Source organism: Fundulus heteroclitus, unplaced genomic scaffold, assembly GCF_011125445.2.
Source record: "Fundulus heteroclitus isolate FHET01 unplaced genomic scaffold, MU-UCD_Fhet_4.1 scaffold_57, whole genome shotgun sequence".
NCBI classification, from domain to species: domain Eukaryota; kingdom Metazoa; phylum Chordata; class Actinopteri; order Cyprinodontiformes; family Fundulidae; genus Fundulus; species Fundulus heteroclitus.
The window spans coordinates 1,030,663-1,046,913 of NW_023397000.1; the positions used below are offsets into that span (position 1 = coordinate 1,030,663).

Genomic DNA, 16,251 nt, shown 5'->3' on the forward strand with positions numbered 1-16,251 from the left:
ATTTGCTGCTCTAACTCTGCAAAGGGTCTTTCTATACAACAATAGACTGTCCCTCCAGATTAGGTAGGATTCCTCTTGGTGTGTAGAGCGCCATTTTCTCTCCAATTTCCTAACATTGTGCTTCAAGGAGCGCAGATCTGAATTAAACCAGGGAGCCAGCTGGCTGTGAATAATCACCTTCTTTTTCAAGGGAGCTACATTGTCTAATGCAAAACGCAATGAGGAAGTCACACATGTATGTGTTTGTGCGTGTACTTCCCCTCCTCCACTACAGGGTGTCACCGGCAGGTGCCTCCACACAGCTGCATCCCACTAAGGCCATTCAGGAGAAGATTAAAAGGACATGGTTCCCCTGAGGCAGATAGTTCCTACTTAGTGGTAATCAGGATTCCTATCTTTGCTTGTGATGTTCCTATGTGCCTTTGCTTATCTCCTTGTGTCTTCCCTTGTAAACATCCTTGTCTCCAGTCCTTCATTCTGCCCAGGCCCTTGGTCAACTGCTTTCTAGTCCTCAGAGTCTTCTTGGAAGGACTCATTCTGGAAACCACTTTGTTAACCTTCATATTACTCCTGTCGCTGCTCCCTTGGATCTGCTGTTGGATAGGACCTGCGAGGATGGATCGAACCTGCCTAGCCATCCTCTAACACTTTGATGCCATTACCAAAAACATCTGGAAACAAAGGATCATTACTTAACTACATTGCTTGACCACCAACCTTAGCACGTGAGGATGTACTCACCTCCCTCCCGGATCTTCACTATCTCCACAAAATGGAAGAATCAGCTTTTCCCTCTTCATTTCCATTGGTTTCCTAATTCTTCAATTCTCTCTTAGTACTTGCCTCTCTTTGAAGGTGCTGTCCCGCATCCCTTTCCTGAGCCACAAAGGAATATTTACTTAACTGTTTTGTCAATAAAGTATTTATACTTTCCTCAATTGTCTGTAGTTGTTGCCTGCAAAAGGGTATAATAGAACTGACATCAGCTGGTTCCGGACCTGATCTTAGGAGATGAAGGTAAAGTACTAATACACATAGAAAAGAATACCGAGGGATCTAACAAGACAAAAATGGATTTTACTGACAAAGAAGCTTAAGAACTAACAAAAACAGGTTACTACCAATACACAAAAAACAAACACAAGAAAATTAAAACCTAGAATGAAGCAGCCAGTAGGTCATGAAGCAAAATAATAAATTATGTATGTGAGAGTGAGTGACAAGCAAAGAAAGCAATCACAACCGTATGTGATCTAAATACTGAACCAATGTGAGCAAAATGGAGCCATAGACCACGACAACCTGTTTTAAACATCTCCACAACTTTCTCCTTGTCCTGTCGGCTATGTTTCTTGGACTTCATAAACCTGTTTATGTTCTGTTTGTCCACTTCTCTGACAAACCTTTAAGACTATCACAGCAAAAAAAAAAAAAAGACCATCACAGCACAGCTGGATTCATACAAAGAATAAACTACTCACAGGTAGATTGTGCCTAACAACTTGGTAACTTTTGAGAGCAATCGGTTGAAAATATTTTTTTCTAGCGGTAAAGGCACCTCAACACAAATGCAAGACACAGTTTTCAGAGTTTTATTTGTTAAATATTTCAAAAATTTATATAACTTTTTTCTACTTCGCAATTAGGTGTTCATTTGTGTTGACCTACCATTTAAAATTCCAATAAAATACACTGAAATTTAAGATAGCAACATGATTACTGTATTTTTGAATTTTTCATGTTCTCTTTTAACTATTTAGGTGACAGAAATGAGTAACATCAAGAACATCACCCGGTTACCTCGGGATACCAAGCGACAGGCAGTAGTCATTGTGTTCACAGATGAAACTTCACGCACCTTCACCTGTGAATCAGGTAAGCACAATCAGACGATCTAAGATTTACTAGCTTCAGCTCATCTGCAGGACAGTGCTGCTAAGTTTCTCCATGGAACTGGCTTTTGACAAAGTAAGATTGCATACACAAGATGTGAAGTGGTGTGTTTTGCAGAGCTGGAAGCAGAGGACTGGTTCAAGATGCTATCAATAGAGTGTCTTGGTTTGCGACTGAATGACATCAGCATGGGAGAACCGGATCTGCTGTCTGCTGGAGTACAGTGTGAACACTCAGGTATTTTATATACAAACACACCAATAGACATCAGATAAAAAAAGTCATCACCGTACAAATGTTTTCTTACATTGTGCTATTCTTTGTCTTGCTAGAGCGTTTCAACGTGTTTCTCCTTCCCTGTCCCAACCTCGACATCTATGGGGCGTGTATGATGCAGATAACCCATGAAAACATATATCTGTGGGATATCCACAACCCTCACACCAAACTGGCTACTTGGCCCCTCTGCTGTCTTCGCCGCTATGGACGTGATGACACTCTGTTCACTTTTGAGGCTGGACGGTGAGACCACAAAAAGCTGACAGTGGCAGAAAGTCAGAGATGTATAGTACTATTACTGTATTTTGTCCATATAAACAGTTTCTAAACTTATCTTAAGTTAGAGCATAGATACTGAAGTTATTGTATAGACACTGTCCATTATTATACACACTGAGAAAAAGAATACCTAATTGTACCTTTAAGAGTAAAAGGCTCATCAGGTTCTTTTACTGAATAATGTGGTGTTGGTGTTTCTATTGTAGACTTCTGTAGGAGTAAAAAGACTCACGAAACCATAATTATATTTTACCATATTTAATCTAAAAAGCAGAGGAATGCTTTAGTTCCATTACTGGTTTCTCACACAACAATGCTGATGTCATTTGTGCCAGTGGGGAGTGGTGGCCTAGTGGTTAGAGCGTTGTGCTTGGGTCCCAGAGGTTCTAAGTTTAACTCCCACTGACCGCCACTCTGGCTCCCTGAGCATGACCCTTAACCCCAGACAGCTCCCCAGGCACTGCACAGTGGCAGCCCACTGCTCCCCAAGGGGGAAGTGAATCTCTCCATTGTGAGATCAACAAAGTTCAAATTATTATTATTTCTGGACATCCAAGACAGAGAGAGAATGAGACTCTCGTTCATTCCTCCCACAGACATTAAGTAGGATCAATTGTGTACACCACAATTGTTTACAGCAATTTAAACAAAGCGGTTTACAACATAATAACAGTGTTCCGTTCATAACATTGGTGGATAGGATACCTAGCGAACACATTTCTCCTAATCAGTCATTCTGTCCAATCCAAGAATGTCAGCCTCTGGCCTCCAGAGTCCGTTTATCTGTGATCTCCATGGGAACCGATATTGCAGTCCAGACTCTGTAGTCACAATCTCTAACAGCTGGAAGTCCATTTCATCTCCCGGTTTTGGTAAAGTCTGCTGTGCCATTATGCACAGTTTTAAGTTATTTAACGTTTAATGAATAACTCTTGGTCTGTTAGGTATTGTCTGGTGAATATCAGCCCAAACAGCTGATATTAGGACTGTTCTGACTCCTGTCAGTTTGTAAGTTTCAGCTGTCCCTTGTGGTAGTTTTCAGTTACTGTAGCTATAACAACAAGACTTTTTCCTTGTGCTCAGATAGAGCACAACATGCTACACCACAGTCAGTTATTTAAGTCTTGGAGCGGAACCAACAGTAAGTATAAACAAAGTTGGTTATTTTATTTGTTTCCTACCACTCTTTTTTATGTTATATTGTTTGAGGGAGTTTATGTTGAGTTTTAAAAGACCGTGCTAACAATGCTAATGCTAATCGCAAAGCCAACCGCTAGCATGAGGCTACTTTGGATGCTAAGGCTAATTTAGTTAACTTTTGAGCTTCATATGCGTTGTATTGGTGAATGTAAAGGTCTTCCAAAAAATTCAATTAAATTGAAGTTTTTCCAACGTAAAAAATGGTTAACAAAAGGGTCAAACTTCCACACAAAATAACTCAAATAATAAATTGCATGGTTTTGGGCCCAACTCAACTGAAGTCAACTAAACTTTAAGAAAAAACAAAACTGACGTCCAGTCAAAGAACAAAGGTTGCTTAAATAGAGGTGGAATAACCTACACTTTCCACATGAGGGAGGAACAAACCAAAAAAATAAACACACAAACTACCAAACAAATAAAGCAAAATCATCTTTAACTTAGCACAAATAAGTGAATATTAAAATAAAATAACTAAGGTCAACTTAAACAAAGTTCCTCCCCCTCAGTGTTTGGAGTAGTGGTATGTTGAAAGGTACCAGCAGGTTATTCGACTATTGGTGTCCTTCATCCTTTCTAACTATTTTAGTGCTTTGTGGTCAGTTTCAAGTAGAACATTTTTCCCCAGGAGGTAATAGCAAAGTGAATTCAGAACCCACTTTATAGCCAGGCATTCCTTCTCATCAGCGGAATAACCCGTTTCTCTGGGAAAAAGTTTTCAGCTGATGAAGGCAATTGGATGGCCATTTGGGGGGGAGGGGGCTGAATCAACACAGCACCAAGACCTTTATCTGAGCCATCAGTTTGTAAGACAAACTCCTGCTGGAAATCACGGTAATGGAACACAGGATCTTGGCTTCGGGCTTGCTGAATGTCTCTGAATGCTGCCTTAGCTTCTTCAGACCACAGTAGAACATTCGAGCCCCGAAGACTGGTCATGTCTGTAACAAGAGAAGCTCTGGCAGAGTCTCCCTTTTGGCAATGGCACCCTTTGCTGGATTCACTGTGAAACCTGCTTTATGGAGACACTTGAAGACCACTTTCAAGTGTTGCAGGTGTTCATCCCAGCAGTTGCTGTAAACAATGATGTCATCCAGATATGCAGAGACAAAATGTGAGAGGCCATTGAGTACTTTATCCATTAGGCACTGGAATGTGGCAGGAGCCCCATGAAGTCCAAACAGCATCACTCTAGAGTGGTAAAGGCCCCAAAGTGTCCTGATCGCTGGGAACTCTCTGGACCTAGGGGAGATCGGAACTTGCCAATAGCCTTGGGGAAGGTCAATAGTGGTGAGATATTTTGCTTTGTCAAGTTTCTCAACCAAATCATCGATGCAGAGGGTTGAATAAGATATCATAAGATAAGATAAAATAGGCTTTATTGATCTCACATTGGAGAAATTAATTTGTTACATCGGCTCAGTAATTAATAATCAAAAGAAGGTGCCAAAAGGAGGAAAAGGTGCATCAGGTATATACAGTGTGTCCTTATATATACAGTGGATCAAAAAATAAGAAAAATAAAAATACAAAAAGGAAATAAAGCAGAGGTTTAGGATGTCTTATGTACATTCATGGTGACAATATACATATGTATTGACGTACATTAAAGTGGTAATAACAGCAGAAGTGATAGGGTTATTAAAGATAACCCCTTTTATCCTAGAACAAAAAGCCACACAACACAAGTTTTAGACTGTTCTATAGAAGAGGACAGAGGATAAACCCAAACGGAGAACTTCACTCCCTGAGAGTTTGGTATAGTCTGCGTCGGGTCATCTCTGTCCTTCTGCCTTTATTATCACACATCAAAGAGGGGGTTAGGAGGTTTCTGGAATTTACAACATGGAGGTTGAAAACAAACATGGGGGTTGAAAAGAAACAAGGGAGCAAGCTTTGTTGCGGCCTTATCTGGGAGAACCATTTGTTCTCCCTACCTAAGGATATATACAACAGAACCTTCCTGAAAGCAAACTCTTAAAACAAACCAAATACCTGTAACTTGATAGAAATAAAATTATTACATTCACATTTTTCTAGCATATCCCTCCTGTTAATCATTTTATTTAAAGCTTAACTTAACCTATGTCAAGTATTCTTTTCTTGCATTCTGCATTTTCAATGAGACTGTCATTTTGTTAAGCATTTAACAAGGGAAAAGTTAAACTACGGGGTGTATTTCTTCAAGAGGGATTTGTGAAAGCATTTGATATTGAAACATTACATTTCCCATAGTTTTAGCAATCATAGACTTTAGGCATGGGATTACACAAGCAGTAAAAACACAAAGAATAATAAGAACAATAATAATGGGTGTCATTATTTTCAGCAAGAGATGCCACCACGATCCTGAAAAGAACCAGGAGAGGAAGTCCACACTTAGAGGAACAGCATCCTGGGACATTGCTTGTTGCAGATTCTTTAAAGCAGACATAGCTTCAGTAATATGAGTTTCATTTGCGTCAGAAATGTACGTACAGCAGGATGTTCCAATCATTACACATACGCCACCTTGGCTAGCAGTTTACATGTCCAAAACCATTCTGTTTTGTAGTACCATTAAATGCATTTCCAGGTGCAAACACAGGTATGAAGATAGTCCTCAGGAAACACGTTCCGTCTCCTGCCGGCATGCTCTTAGCATACAGGGTGGGTTGTCTGGTGGATTTTGGCATCATTGAGCATACGTAGCAGTTACTCATGTTCTTCTCTTCAGCCAACATCGTCACATTCATCTGCCACAAGTTCTCTGGGTGATGGTCTGGGAGATTTCCCAGCCAAATCTTCATGGCAGTGGAGGGGATGAACTTCTTTTCTCTCTCACTCAGCGGATCTGGACTCAAACAGATAATACGCAACAGCCACAACGCAAAAGAAGACCCATCTCCATGGGAACCCCATTTTTGCTAGGTTAGCAGAGATGTTAATTTTACCCAGGACTCTAAAGAACAGGGATCAGTTGGTTTCTTCACCGACGTTGAGACGAGTGGTCCTAAAAAACCAAACCCCTTTGTAAATCGGACTTCCCCACTGTTCCAACCTTTTAGGTATTTAACACTCTCTGTAACGTACAGTGGCTGAGGTGAATCCAGGAAGGTCTTTCAGCGATGTTCACAGCTGTTGGCATGGTCAGGAGCTCTTGGGATGGTCCTTCCCAACTTTGGCTCGCCCAGTTAACACCCAGTCTCCTGGTCTCACTGCTTGTGGATCCTGTGGAGACAAAGGTTCTCCTGGCAGTAAATTTGCATTGGACACTTCTTTAGACTGCAATATTTCTCTCATATAGTCTGCTAGAGTATTTTCTTCCTCCTTAGGTGGCGTCTGTATTGTGAACAGCGGTAATTTATATGGTCTGCCATATATTATTTCAAGCAGAGTCACTCCACTGCCCGTTGGAGTTATTCTCATGTACAGTTTTACTAGGTCCAGACACTCTGGCCATGGCCTCTTTGTTTCTTCCATGCACTTTTTAAGCCTGGATTTAAATGTCCCATTTGTCCTTCTCACAAGTTCTGCACTTTGTGGCACAGTGTGTTTCTTTAAGGTTATTTGTAACCTGCTTGCCATTTGCTGAACCACCCGATTCAGCAAATGTGGACCATTTTCACTGTAAATTTTCTGTGGGATGCCAAACCTTTGCATATTGCCTTAGCTACTGTCAGTGCATCTGTGTGCTTTGCTGGAACTATTTCAACCCATTTTGAAAATGTATCAATCATTACCAAACAGTATTTGTAAGGGCCACTTTGTCAGTTCAATAAAATCCATATGCATCACTTCAAAAGGTTCCTTTAGTTCTGGAAACCTTCACTCTTCTGATATAAAATTAACCTGAGGGTAATTTTTAACACAGATTGTACATGCTTTACAAAAAAATATTTTTTGTATGAATTAAATCCTATGAATTAAATCCATATGTTGCTGTATTATAGTTATCCCTCCCTTTTTGAGACATGGCAATTGCCCATGGCTCAAATAAGCTGCTGCTCGGACTAAGCTTTTAGGGAGAACTGCTTTGTTACAAACTATAGAATCCTTCTGATTCATTGTTGCTACATTTTTTACCCACATTTGTTTTTCTACAATTGGCGCCGTTTGTCTATTTAACAACACTTCTAGAACAATGATTTGCTCTGTTTTTTGCTCTAGGCAAATATCAGAAAGACCAAATTGGGGTCTAGTGGTTGAATGAAACCAGACCAAACCTTCAGCTGAACTTCCTACAGCCATGGTCCTAAAAAAGACATCACTTGTTTTTTAGGCTCACTTACTATAGCAATTCTTCACTTCCTTCACTTTACTTTAATACTTTACTTCCATGCTTTGGATTAAAGCTCTTTAAGCATGTTAAAATAGCCTGGATGAAAATTGTAGAACTGTCTACAAATGCCTGTGGCAGGCGTGTCTACATATATTTTTTCTCTTCCTTGAAAGTAAAAGCTAACAAAAACTGGGAATCTAGACATGGTCTAATTATTCCTGCATCCAATAAAATGTTTATAACTGCCATTATACCCTCCTGTTCTTCATATTTTAGCCCGTACTGTTTTATCTGCAGCCTGTACTTTAATTTAGAAACTATTTTAACTGCTTCTACTGTTGTCAATAATCCTACATCAGTTGGCCTTGTAGACCACAAAGCATTTGGAATACCTTTTAAATAATTTTCATCGGATTCTGATAGCAAAGAATGTTGGATTATTTTGTCTCATGCCAAATCTTGGACACGGGGTTCTACATCGAACAGAACTTTGTAAGGCTGTTTCCATTGTTCTATACTAGGGCTATAAAGCCAGCCTGTTTTGTGTGGACACTGCTGAAAATCAGACGGTCTTTCTGCAGCTTTTAAACGTGGGCCTGTGTCTCTCCACTGCTCTTTACTGGTCTTAAACAATGACTAAAAAGGTTCAATTCAATTAAATTTTATTTATATAGCGCCAAATCATGAAACATGTCATCTCAAGGCACTTTACAAAGTCAAGTTCAATCATATTATACAGATTGGGTCAGATTATACAGATTGGTCAAAAATATCCTATATAAGGCAACAAGTTCATTGCATCAAAGTCCCGACAAGCAGCATTCACTCCTGGGGAAGCGTAGAGCTACAGGGAGAGTCGTCTGCATTGTACATGGCTTTGCTGCAATCCCTCATACTGGGCAAGCATGAAGCGACAGTGGGAAGAAAAACTCCCCATTAACGGGAAGGAAAACCTCCGGCAGAACCGGACTCAGTATGAACGGTCATCTGCCTCGACCGACTGGGGGGTTGCAGAAGACAGAGCAGAGACACAACAAGAGAGACAAAAAAGCAGAGAAGAAAACATTGATCCAGTAATCTGTTCTACATTAGATGGTAGTAGCGGGTGAGCCGTCTTCTTTGGATGATGTCACAGTTAACAGAACACCAGACCAGGTGTACCTACTATGAAGAGAAAAGAGAGAGAACAGAAAGTTAAAGCAGAAATGACAACACGCAATGTATAATTGAAGAACAGTAGAACTCTATAGAGTGAGAAAATTAGATCCTGATATCCTCCAGTAGCCTAAGCCTATAGCAGTAAAATTATGAAGGTAGCTCAGAGTAACATGAGCCACTCTAGTTATAAGTTTTGTCAAAAAGGAAAGTTTTAAGATTAGTCTTAAAAGTAGACAGGGTGTCTGCCTCACGGACCAAAACTGGGAGTTGGTTCCACAGGAGAGGAGCCTGATAGCTAAAGGATCTGCCTCCCATTCTACTTTTAGAGACTCTAGGAACCACCAGCAGACCTGCAGTCTGAGAGCGAAGTGCTCTGTTAGGAACATACGGGGTAATCAGAGCTCTGATATATGATGGAGTTTGATTACTAAGGGCTTTATACGTTAGAAGAAGAATTTTAAATTCTATTCTTGATTTAACAGGAAGTCAAGCATCACTCCTGGACAGAATGTTTCTAATTTTGGCGATATTCCGTAGGTGAAAAAAGGAAACTCTGGAAACCTGTTTAATATGGGATTTAAATTACGTGTCTTGGTCAAAAATAACACCAAGATTTTTTACTTTTCTACCAGAGGCCAAGTTAATGCCATTCAGATTAAGTGATTGGTTAAGAAGTTTATTTTTTGATGACTCTGGCCCAAAGATTACAACTTCGGTCTTGTCAGAATTTAGATCCAGCTTTTGTCATCCAGCTTTTGATGTCATCAAGACATGACTGCAGTCGAAGTAATTGATTGGATTCATCAGGATTTATGGATAAATATAGCTTATCAGCATAACAGTGGAAATTAATCCCATGCTGTCTGATAATGTTGCCGATCGGAAGCATATATATAGTAAATAGAATTGGTCCAAGGACTGAACCCTGTGGTACTCCACAGGTGACCTTAGAGTTTGAGGAAGATTTATTATTAACATGAACAAACTGGAATCTGTCCGACAGATAAGATTTAAACCAGCCTAATGCTTTCCCCTTAATCCCCACAGTATGTTCAAGTCTTTGTAGGAGAATATTGTGATCAACTGTATCAAATGCAGCACTGAGATCTAACAGGACAAGTACAGACACAAGTCCATTATCTGAGGCCATAAGAATATCATTAGTGACCTTCACCAAAACTGTTTCAGTGCTATGATGAGCTCTGAAGCCTGACTGAAACTCCTCAAGTAGGTCATTGCTTTGTAAATGTTCACAAAATTGATTAGCAACTACTTTCTCTAGAATTTTAGATAAGAAAAGAAGATTAGATATAGGTCTGTAGTTTACTAACTCATCTTAATCAAGAGAAGGTTTCTTAAGTAAAGGTTTAATAACAGCTACTTTAAAAACCTGTGGTGCATATCCATTTACTAAGGATAGATTAAACATGTCTAAAATAGTGCCACTGATCAAAGGGAATATGTCCTTAAACAACTTGGTTGGGATTGGGTCTAACATACAAGTAGAAGGTTTAGATGAAGCTAAAATTTTAAATGGCTCAGTAAGCTCTACTGCTTCTAAACAGTTCAAACACTGCGCAGGTTCTAAAGATTCCTCCAATGCTGCCTCACTTACTGAGGACGAGGTAATCATGTTTGGGAGGATGCCAATTATTTTATTTTTAATGGCATCAATTTTATTTATGAAGAATCCCAAAAAATCGTTACTACTAAGAGCTAAGGGAATGGATGGATCAACAGAGCTGTGGCTCTGGGTAAGTTTGGCAACTGTACTAAAGAGAAATCTAGGATTATTTTTATTCTCCTCAATTCATGATGAAAAATATGCTGCTCTAAGTCTGCGAAGGGTCTTGGTATACAACAATAGACTGTCCCTCCAGATTAAGTAGGATTCCTCTTGGTGTGTAGAGCGCCATTTTCTCTCCAATTTCCTAACGTTGTGCTTCAAGGAACTCAGCTCTGAATTTAACCAGGGAGCCAGCTTCCTGTGAATAATCACCTTCTTTTTCAAGGGAGCTACATTGTCTAATGCAGAACGCAATGAGGAAGTCACATTGTTAGCAAAGGTATCGATTTGTGAATAGGAAGAAACAGCATTGCTGCCATCTACAGGGCATTTCTGCAATACTGAGGATATTAAAAAGGGGACAGACTCTTTAAGTTTTGATACAGCATTATCCAATAAATATCTACTATAATGGAACCCTCTTTTGGGAGTGGAGAACTCAGTTAGATTAAACTCAAATGTTATTAAAAAATGATCAGACAGGACAGGGTTGTGAGAGAATATTGTTAATTCTTCACAATCAATGCCATATGTCAGAACAAGGTCTAAAGTATGGAGCAGAGAGTGCGTCGGTTTATGCACATTTTGAGCAAAACCAATTGAATCTAGGATAGTTTTAAAGGCTACACTAAGGTTATCACATTCAGTGTCAACATGGATGTTAAAATCACCCACTATAATAACCTTATCAGTATTTAACACCAAATCAGATAAAAAATCTGACAACTCATCCAAAAACTGAGTGTAAGGGCCTGGTGGATGATATAAAACAACAAACAGAAGAGGTTTTATTGCTTTGCAGTTTGGATGAGGGAAACTGAGGGTTAAATGTTCAAAAGAACTGTAGTTATTAATTGGCCTGGGACTAATTAATAAATCAGACTGAAAAATGGTTGCCACTCCTCCTCCTCTTCCCACAGATCTGGGAATGTGGAAATTTGAATAACTGGAGGGGGTTGACTCATTTATACTAATGTAGTCCTCTTGTAGCCAGGTTTCAGTGAGATAAAACAAATCAATCTGATTATCAGAAATCAATTCATTAACTAACAAAGTCTTTGGAGGGAGAGACCTTATATTTAATAGACCACATTTAATTCTTTTAGTTTTTGGTTCAAAGTGATCCGTATGTATTAGATTTTTATGATTTGTTCCTTTTAGATCAGTTTTTGATCTGTTAAGTTTTGGCCGTGGGAAACACACCGTCTCAATTGGGTAATGGGTGGGTAACAGTACAGAAGCTGCAGAGAGGTGTGTTAAACTACGGCTCTGCTTCCTGGTCTGGACCCTGGGTTGTCAGCATTTAGGAGAACTAATAAATCGGGCCAGATTCCTAGAAAGAAGAGCTGCACCATCCAAAGTGGGATGAATGCCATCTCTCCTGATCAGACCAGGTTTTCCCCAGAAAGTTTGCCAGTTATCAATATAGCCCACGTCGTTTTCTAGACACCACCTATACAACCAGCGGTTGAATGACGACATGCGGCTAAACATGTCATCACTGGTCAGATCAGGCAGGAGACCAGAGAAAATTACAGAGTCCGACATAGTTTTTAGCAAACTCACACACCGAAGCAACACCAACTTTGGTGACCTCTGATCGGCGTGACCTGGTGTCATTACCGCCAGCGTGAATAACAATTTTGCGGTATTTACGCTTATCCTTAGCCAGTAGTTTTAGGTAGGATTCTATGTCACCCGTTCTGGCCTCTGGTAGGCATTTAACTATGGTCCCTGGTTACTTTAGTGTTGTTCTGGGGAGTTCTTTTTTTGTTTAGAGCCTAATTTTGTGGGAGATCAACAGGTGTTGGGGGAGTGTTGTCAGCCGGACGCAGCGGCACTGCAGTCGCCGGCGTTCCATCAGCCAACCCAACCCCTCCTGCTGCACGGGGCTGTCTCTCATCCTGCCTATTTTGTGCTTGAATTAAATTACAGCGCGCAACGTCAAACGTCAACGTCAAGCTATATAAGGATATAGCTATAAATATTTCTATATACATACATAGACATACACATAGACATACACACAAACATTTTTTATTTCCCCCCCTTTTTTTTTTCTTAGCGCTTATTTTTAGCCGGCACACAACGTTTTTCCATTGATTCACCTTCAACACACCATCTATTTTATACTTCTCCTTCCACTTCTCCAAGTATTTTTTTAATATTAAGAAATATATATGATATTTATTGCAATAACATTTTAAATTTACGTGGATACACAAACTTTTCATCCCCTCTGGGATTTCCCTTTCTACTTTGTCCTGAACCCATCCTAATTACTTTTGCGTTGTGTTTATCTACCTTCCAGGACCTTAATCCTTATTTTTTCTTTTAAGGTACCGTTCAGGACTTTAACCTGAGTTTTTAGCTACCTTTAATTTTACGACGGACTGAAAACCGGTCGTATTGCCTCGAGGGACTCAAACCTCTCGATTTAACTTTTCAGGGATTTTTTTAATCAACCGTTACAAGGGACTACCGCTTGCACAACTGTTCGGGGAACTTTTAATCACCCAAAACCCTGAACGATGGACTTTAACCGATCGCTTTAAAACTTACTTGCTGTGGTGTGTTTTTCTCCCGGTCGGATCCCGTCAATCCCTCGTTGGCGAAAGGAGTTAACCTATGATGCTGGCCCAGCGAGGAAGTTACCTCCCGGGACTTTAGACAGGTCCTTGACTCAGACCACTGGTGGGTGTCAGTGTGTCCGCTCCTCTCGTCAGCGAGCTGATATGTTGGTATCCCCGTCACGGCACCAGGCTGATAGGGTTATTAAAGATAACCCCTTTTATCCTAGAACGAAAAGCCACACAACACAAGTTTTAGACTGTTCTATAGAAGAGGACAGAGGATAAACCCAAACGGAGAATATATATGAATATATATATATATATATATATATATATATATATATATATATTTATGAATATATATATATATATATTTATGAATATATGAATATTATATATATATATTATATATATATATATATATATATATCGATATATATCATATATTATATCTACTAATATATATAGATATATATATATATATATATAGATATATATATGTATATATATATATGAATATATATATAATATATATATATATATATATATATATATATATATATATACAGCACATTAATTGTTACAGGTATAGTTACAGTTATAGTGCAGCATTGTATAGTCTGATAGCAGCAGGGATGAATGACCTGCTGTATCGCTCCTTTTAGCAGACTGGATGTCTAAGTCTGTCTTTAAAGGAGCTGCTCAGATCCTCTACAGTCTGGTGCAGGGGGGTGAAAGGTGTTGTCCATGATGGATGTGAGCTTGGACAACACCCTCCTCTCAGCCACTTCCTCCACTGAGTCCAGAGTGCAGCCCAGGACAGAAGTGGCCTTCCTCACCAGCTTATTCAGCCTCTTTCTGTCCCGCTCTGTGCTGCCAGGGGCCCAGCAGACAACAGCATCGAGGAGGGCTGAGGCCACCACAGAGTCATAGAAGGTTTTAAGCAGTGGCCTGCTCACTCCAAAGGACCTCAGCCTCCTCAGGAGGTGGAGGCAGCTCTGGCCCTTCTTATACAGAGCGTCGGTGTTGTGAGTCCAGTCCAGCTTATTGTTGACGTGAACACCCAGGTATTTGAAACTCTCCACAGTTTCTATGTCCTGCCCCTGGATGTTCACAGGTGAGTGAGGTGGGGGTCTTCTCCTGAAGTCGATCACCATCTCCTTGGTCTTACTGGTGTTTAAGCACAGATGGTTCTTCTCACACCAGTCCACAAAGTCCATGATGACCGACCGGTACTCCACCTCGTTCCCCTCAGACACACAGCCCACAATGGCTGAGTCGTCAGAGAACTTCTGAAGGTGGCAGCTGTCCGTGTTGTAGGTGAAGTCCGAGGTGTAGAGGGTGAAAAGAAACGGAGACAGAACGGTGCCCTGGGGGTCCCCGGTGCTGCAGAGTGCCACCTCTGACTGACAGCCGTGCAGCCGCACGTACTGAGGGCGGTCAGTGAGGTAGTTGATGGTCCAGTCAGCCAGATATTTGTCCACTCCAGCGTCCTCCAGCTTCCCCCTTAGCAGCACCGGTCTTATGGTGTTGAAGGTGCTGGAAAAGTCAAAGAACATGACTCTCACAGCGCTCCCGGTGGTCTCCAGGTGGGCGAGCGCCCGCTGCAGCAGGTAGATGATGACATCCTCTACTCCGATGTTGGGCTGGTAGGCAAACTGCAGCGGGTCCAGGGTGGGGCTCACCACGGTGCGTAGGTGTGCCAGGATGAGGCGCTCCATGGTGTATCTCACTGATGGCTTCCAGCCCAAACCAGCATAAAACCTGCCCAACTTAAAAGAAAAAACAAGCCCAAATCTCAAACTCTTTCATGTTAAAAGCATAGAACTATTAAACACATAAGAACATGCCATTAGCATGTTAATACTGTGCTGAAGCAAAAAAAAAAAAAAACTTAACGCATACGGGCTCCGCACAAAATGTACAATCAGACAACCAAATAACACACAAGATCACTTTAACAATCATGATATATCAACTGGAAAAAAAGAAAACTTTTATCAATAGCTTCCCAACATGAGTTGTAAATCTACCATAATATAAACTTAATTTATCTTACAGAATATGGCTCAATCAAACATTTCTCTTTCACAGCCATGAAATATTTCTAAATTGATCAGTAGAACTCAACCCCTCTGGGCCGTTTACATTGACCAAACACTTGATTAACCATTATTCTTTTCTTGTTTTATTATAACAATCAATATTATTCATTATAACTATTATTCATTGATGATGTCAGATTCGACTTATTTAAAAAATAAATTAATCAGTAAAATGAACTCCCCCCACCCCAACATAATTTTAAAGTGTAGAGCACTGACCTTACTTGAAGAAGGACAACTGAAAGCTTACAAAAAGGTTGTGTTTTCTGCACTTGGTTTATATTATTTTAAGTGAATTTGACTTTCAAAGTTTACCAAAATCTAAAATATGTAATTCAAACTGCATTTGCTTTGTTTTACTTTGTACTTTTCATTACATTACTTGAGTACATCTATTTTTACAGTAATTTTCATACTTAAGTACAAGACATTTCAGATGCTTTAAGACTTTTACTCAAGTAACATTTCAGTCAGTGACTTGGACTTTTACCAAAGTCATATTTTGGAGAGGTGACTATACTTTTACTTGACTTAGAGATTTCAGTACTTTATACAACACTGGCTTGCTCACACCAGTCCAGAATGTTCATGATGACCGACCGGTACTCCAGCTCGTTCTCCTCAGACACACAGCCCACAATGGCCGAGTCGTCGGAGAATTTCTGAAGATGGCAGCTGTCCGTGTTGTAAGTGAAGTCCGAGGTGTAGAGGGTGAAA

General features: G+C 40.1%; 1 protein-coding gene across 1 annotated transcript in view; it reads left to right on the forward strand.

Moving 5' to 3' along the window:
* Nucleotides 1–16,251, forward strand: part of dok4 (docking protein 4) — a 118,099-nt gene that overhangs the window by 66,651 nt on the left and 35,197 nt on the right. The window contains exons 3-5 of the mRNA XM_036133064.1: nt 1,761–1,875; nt 2,011–2,130; nt 2,226–2,415. Of these exons, the coding sequence (XP_035988957.1) occupies nt 1,761–1,875; nt 2,011–2,130; nt 2,226–2,415 (425 nt within the window). The remainder of the gene's footprint in view (nt 1–1,760; nt 1,876–2,010; nt 2,131–2,225; nt 2,416–16,251) is intronic.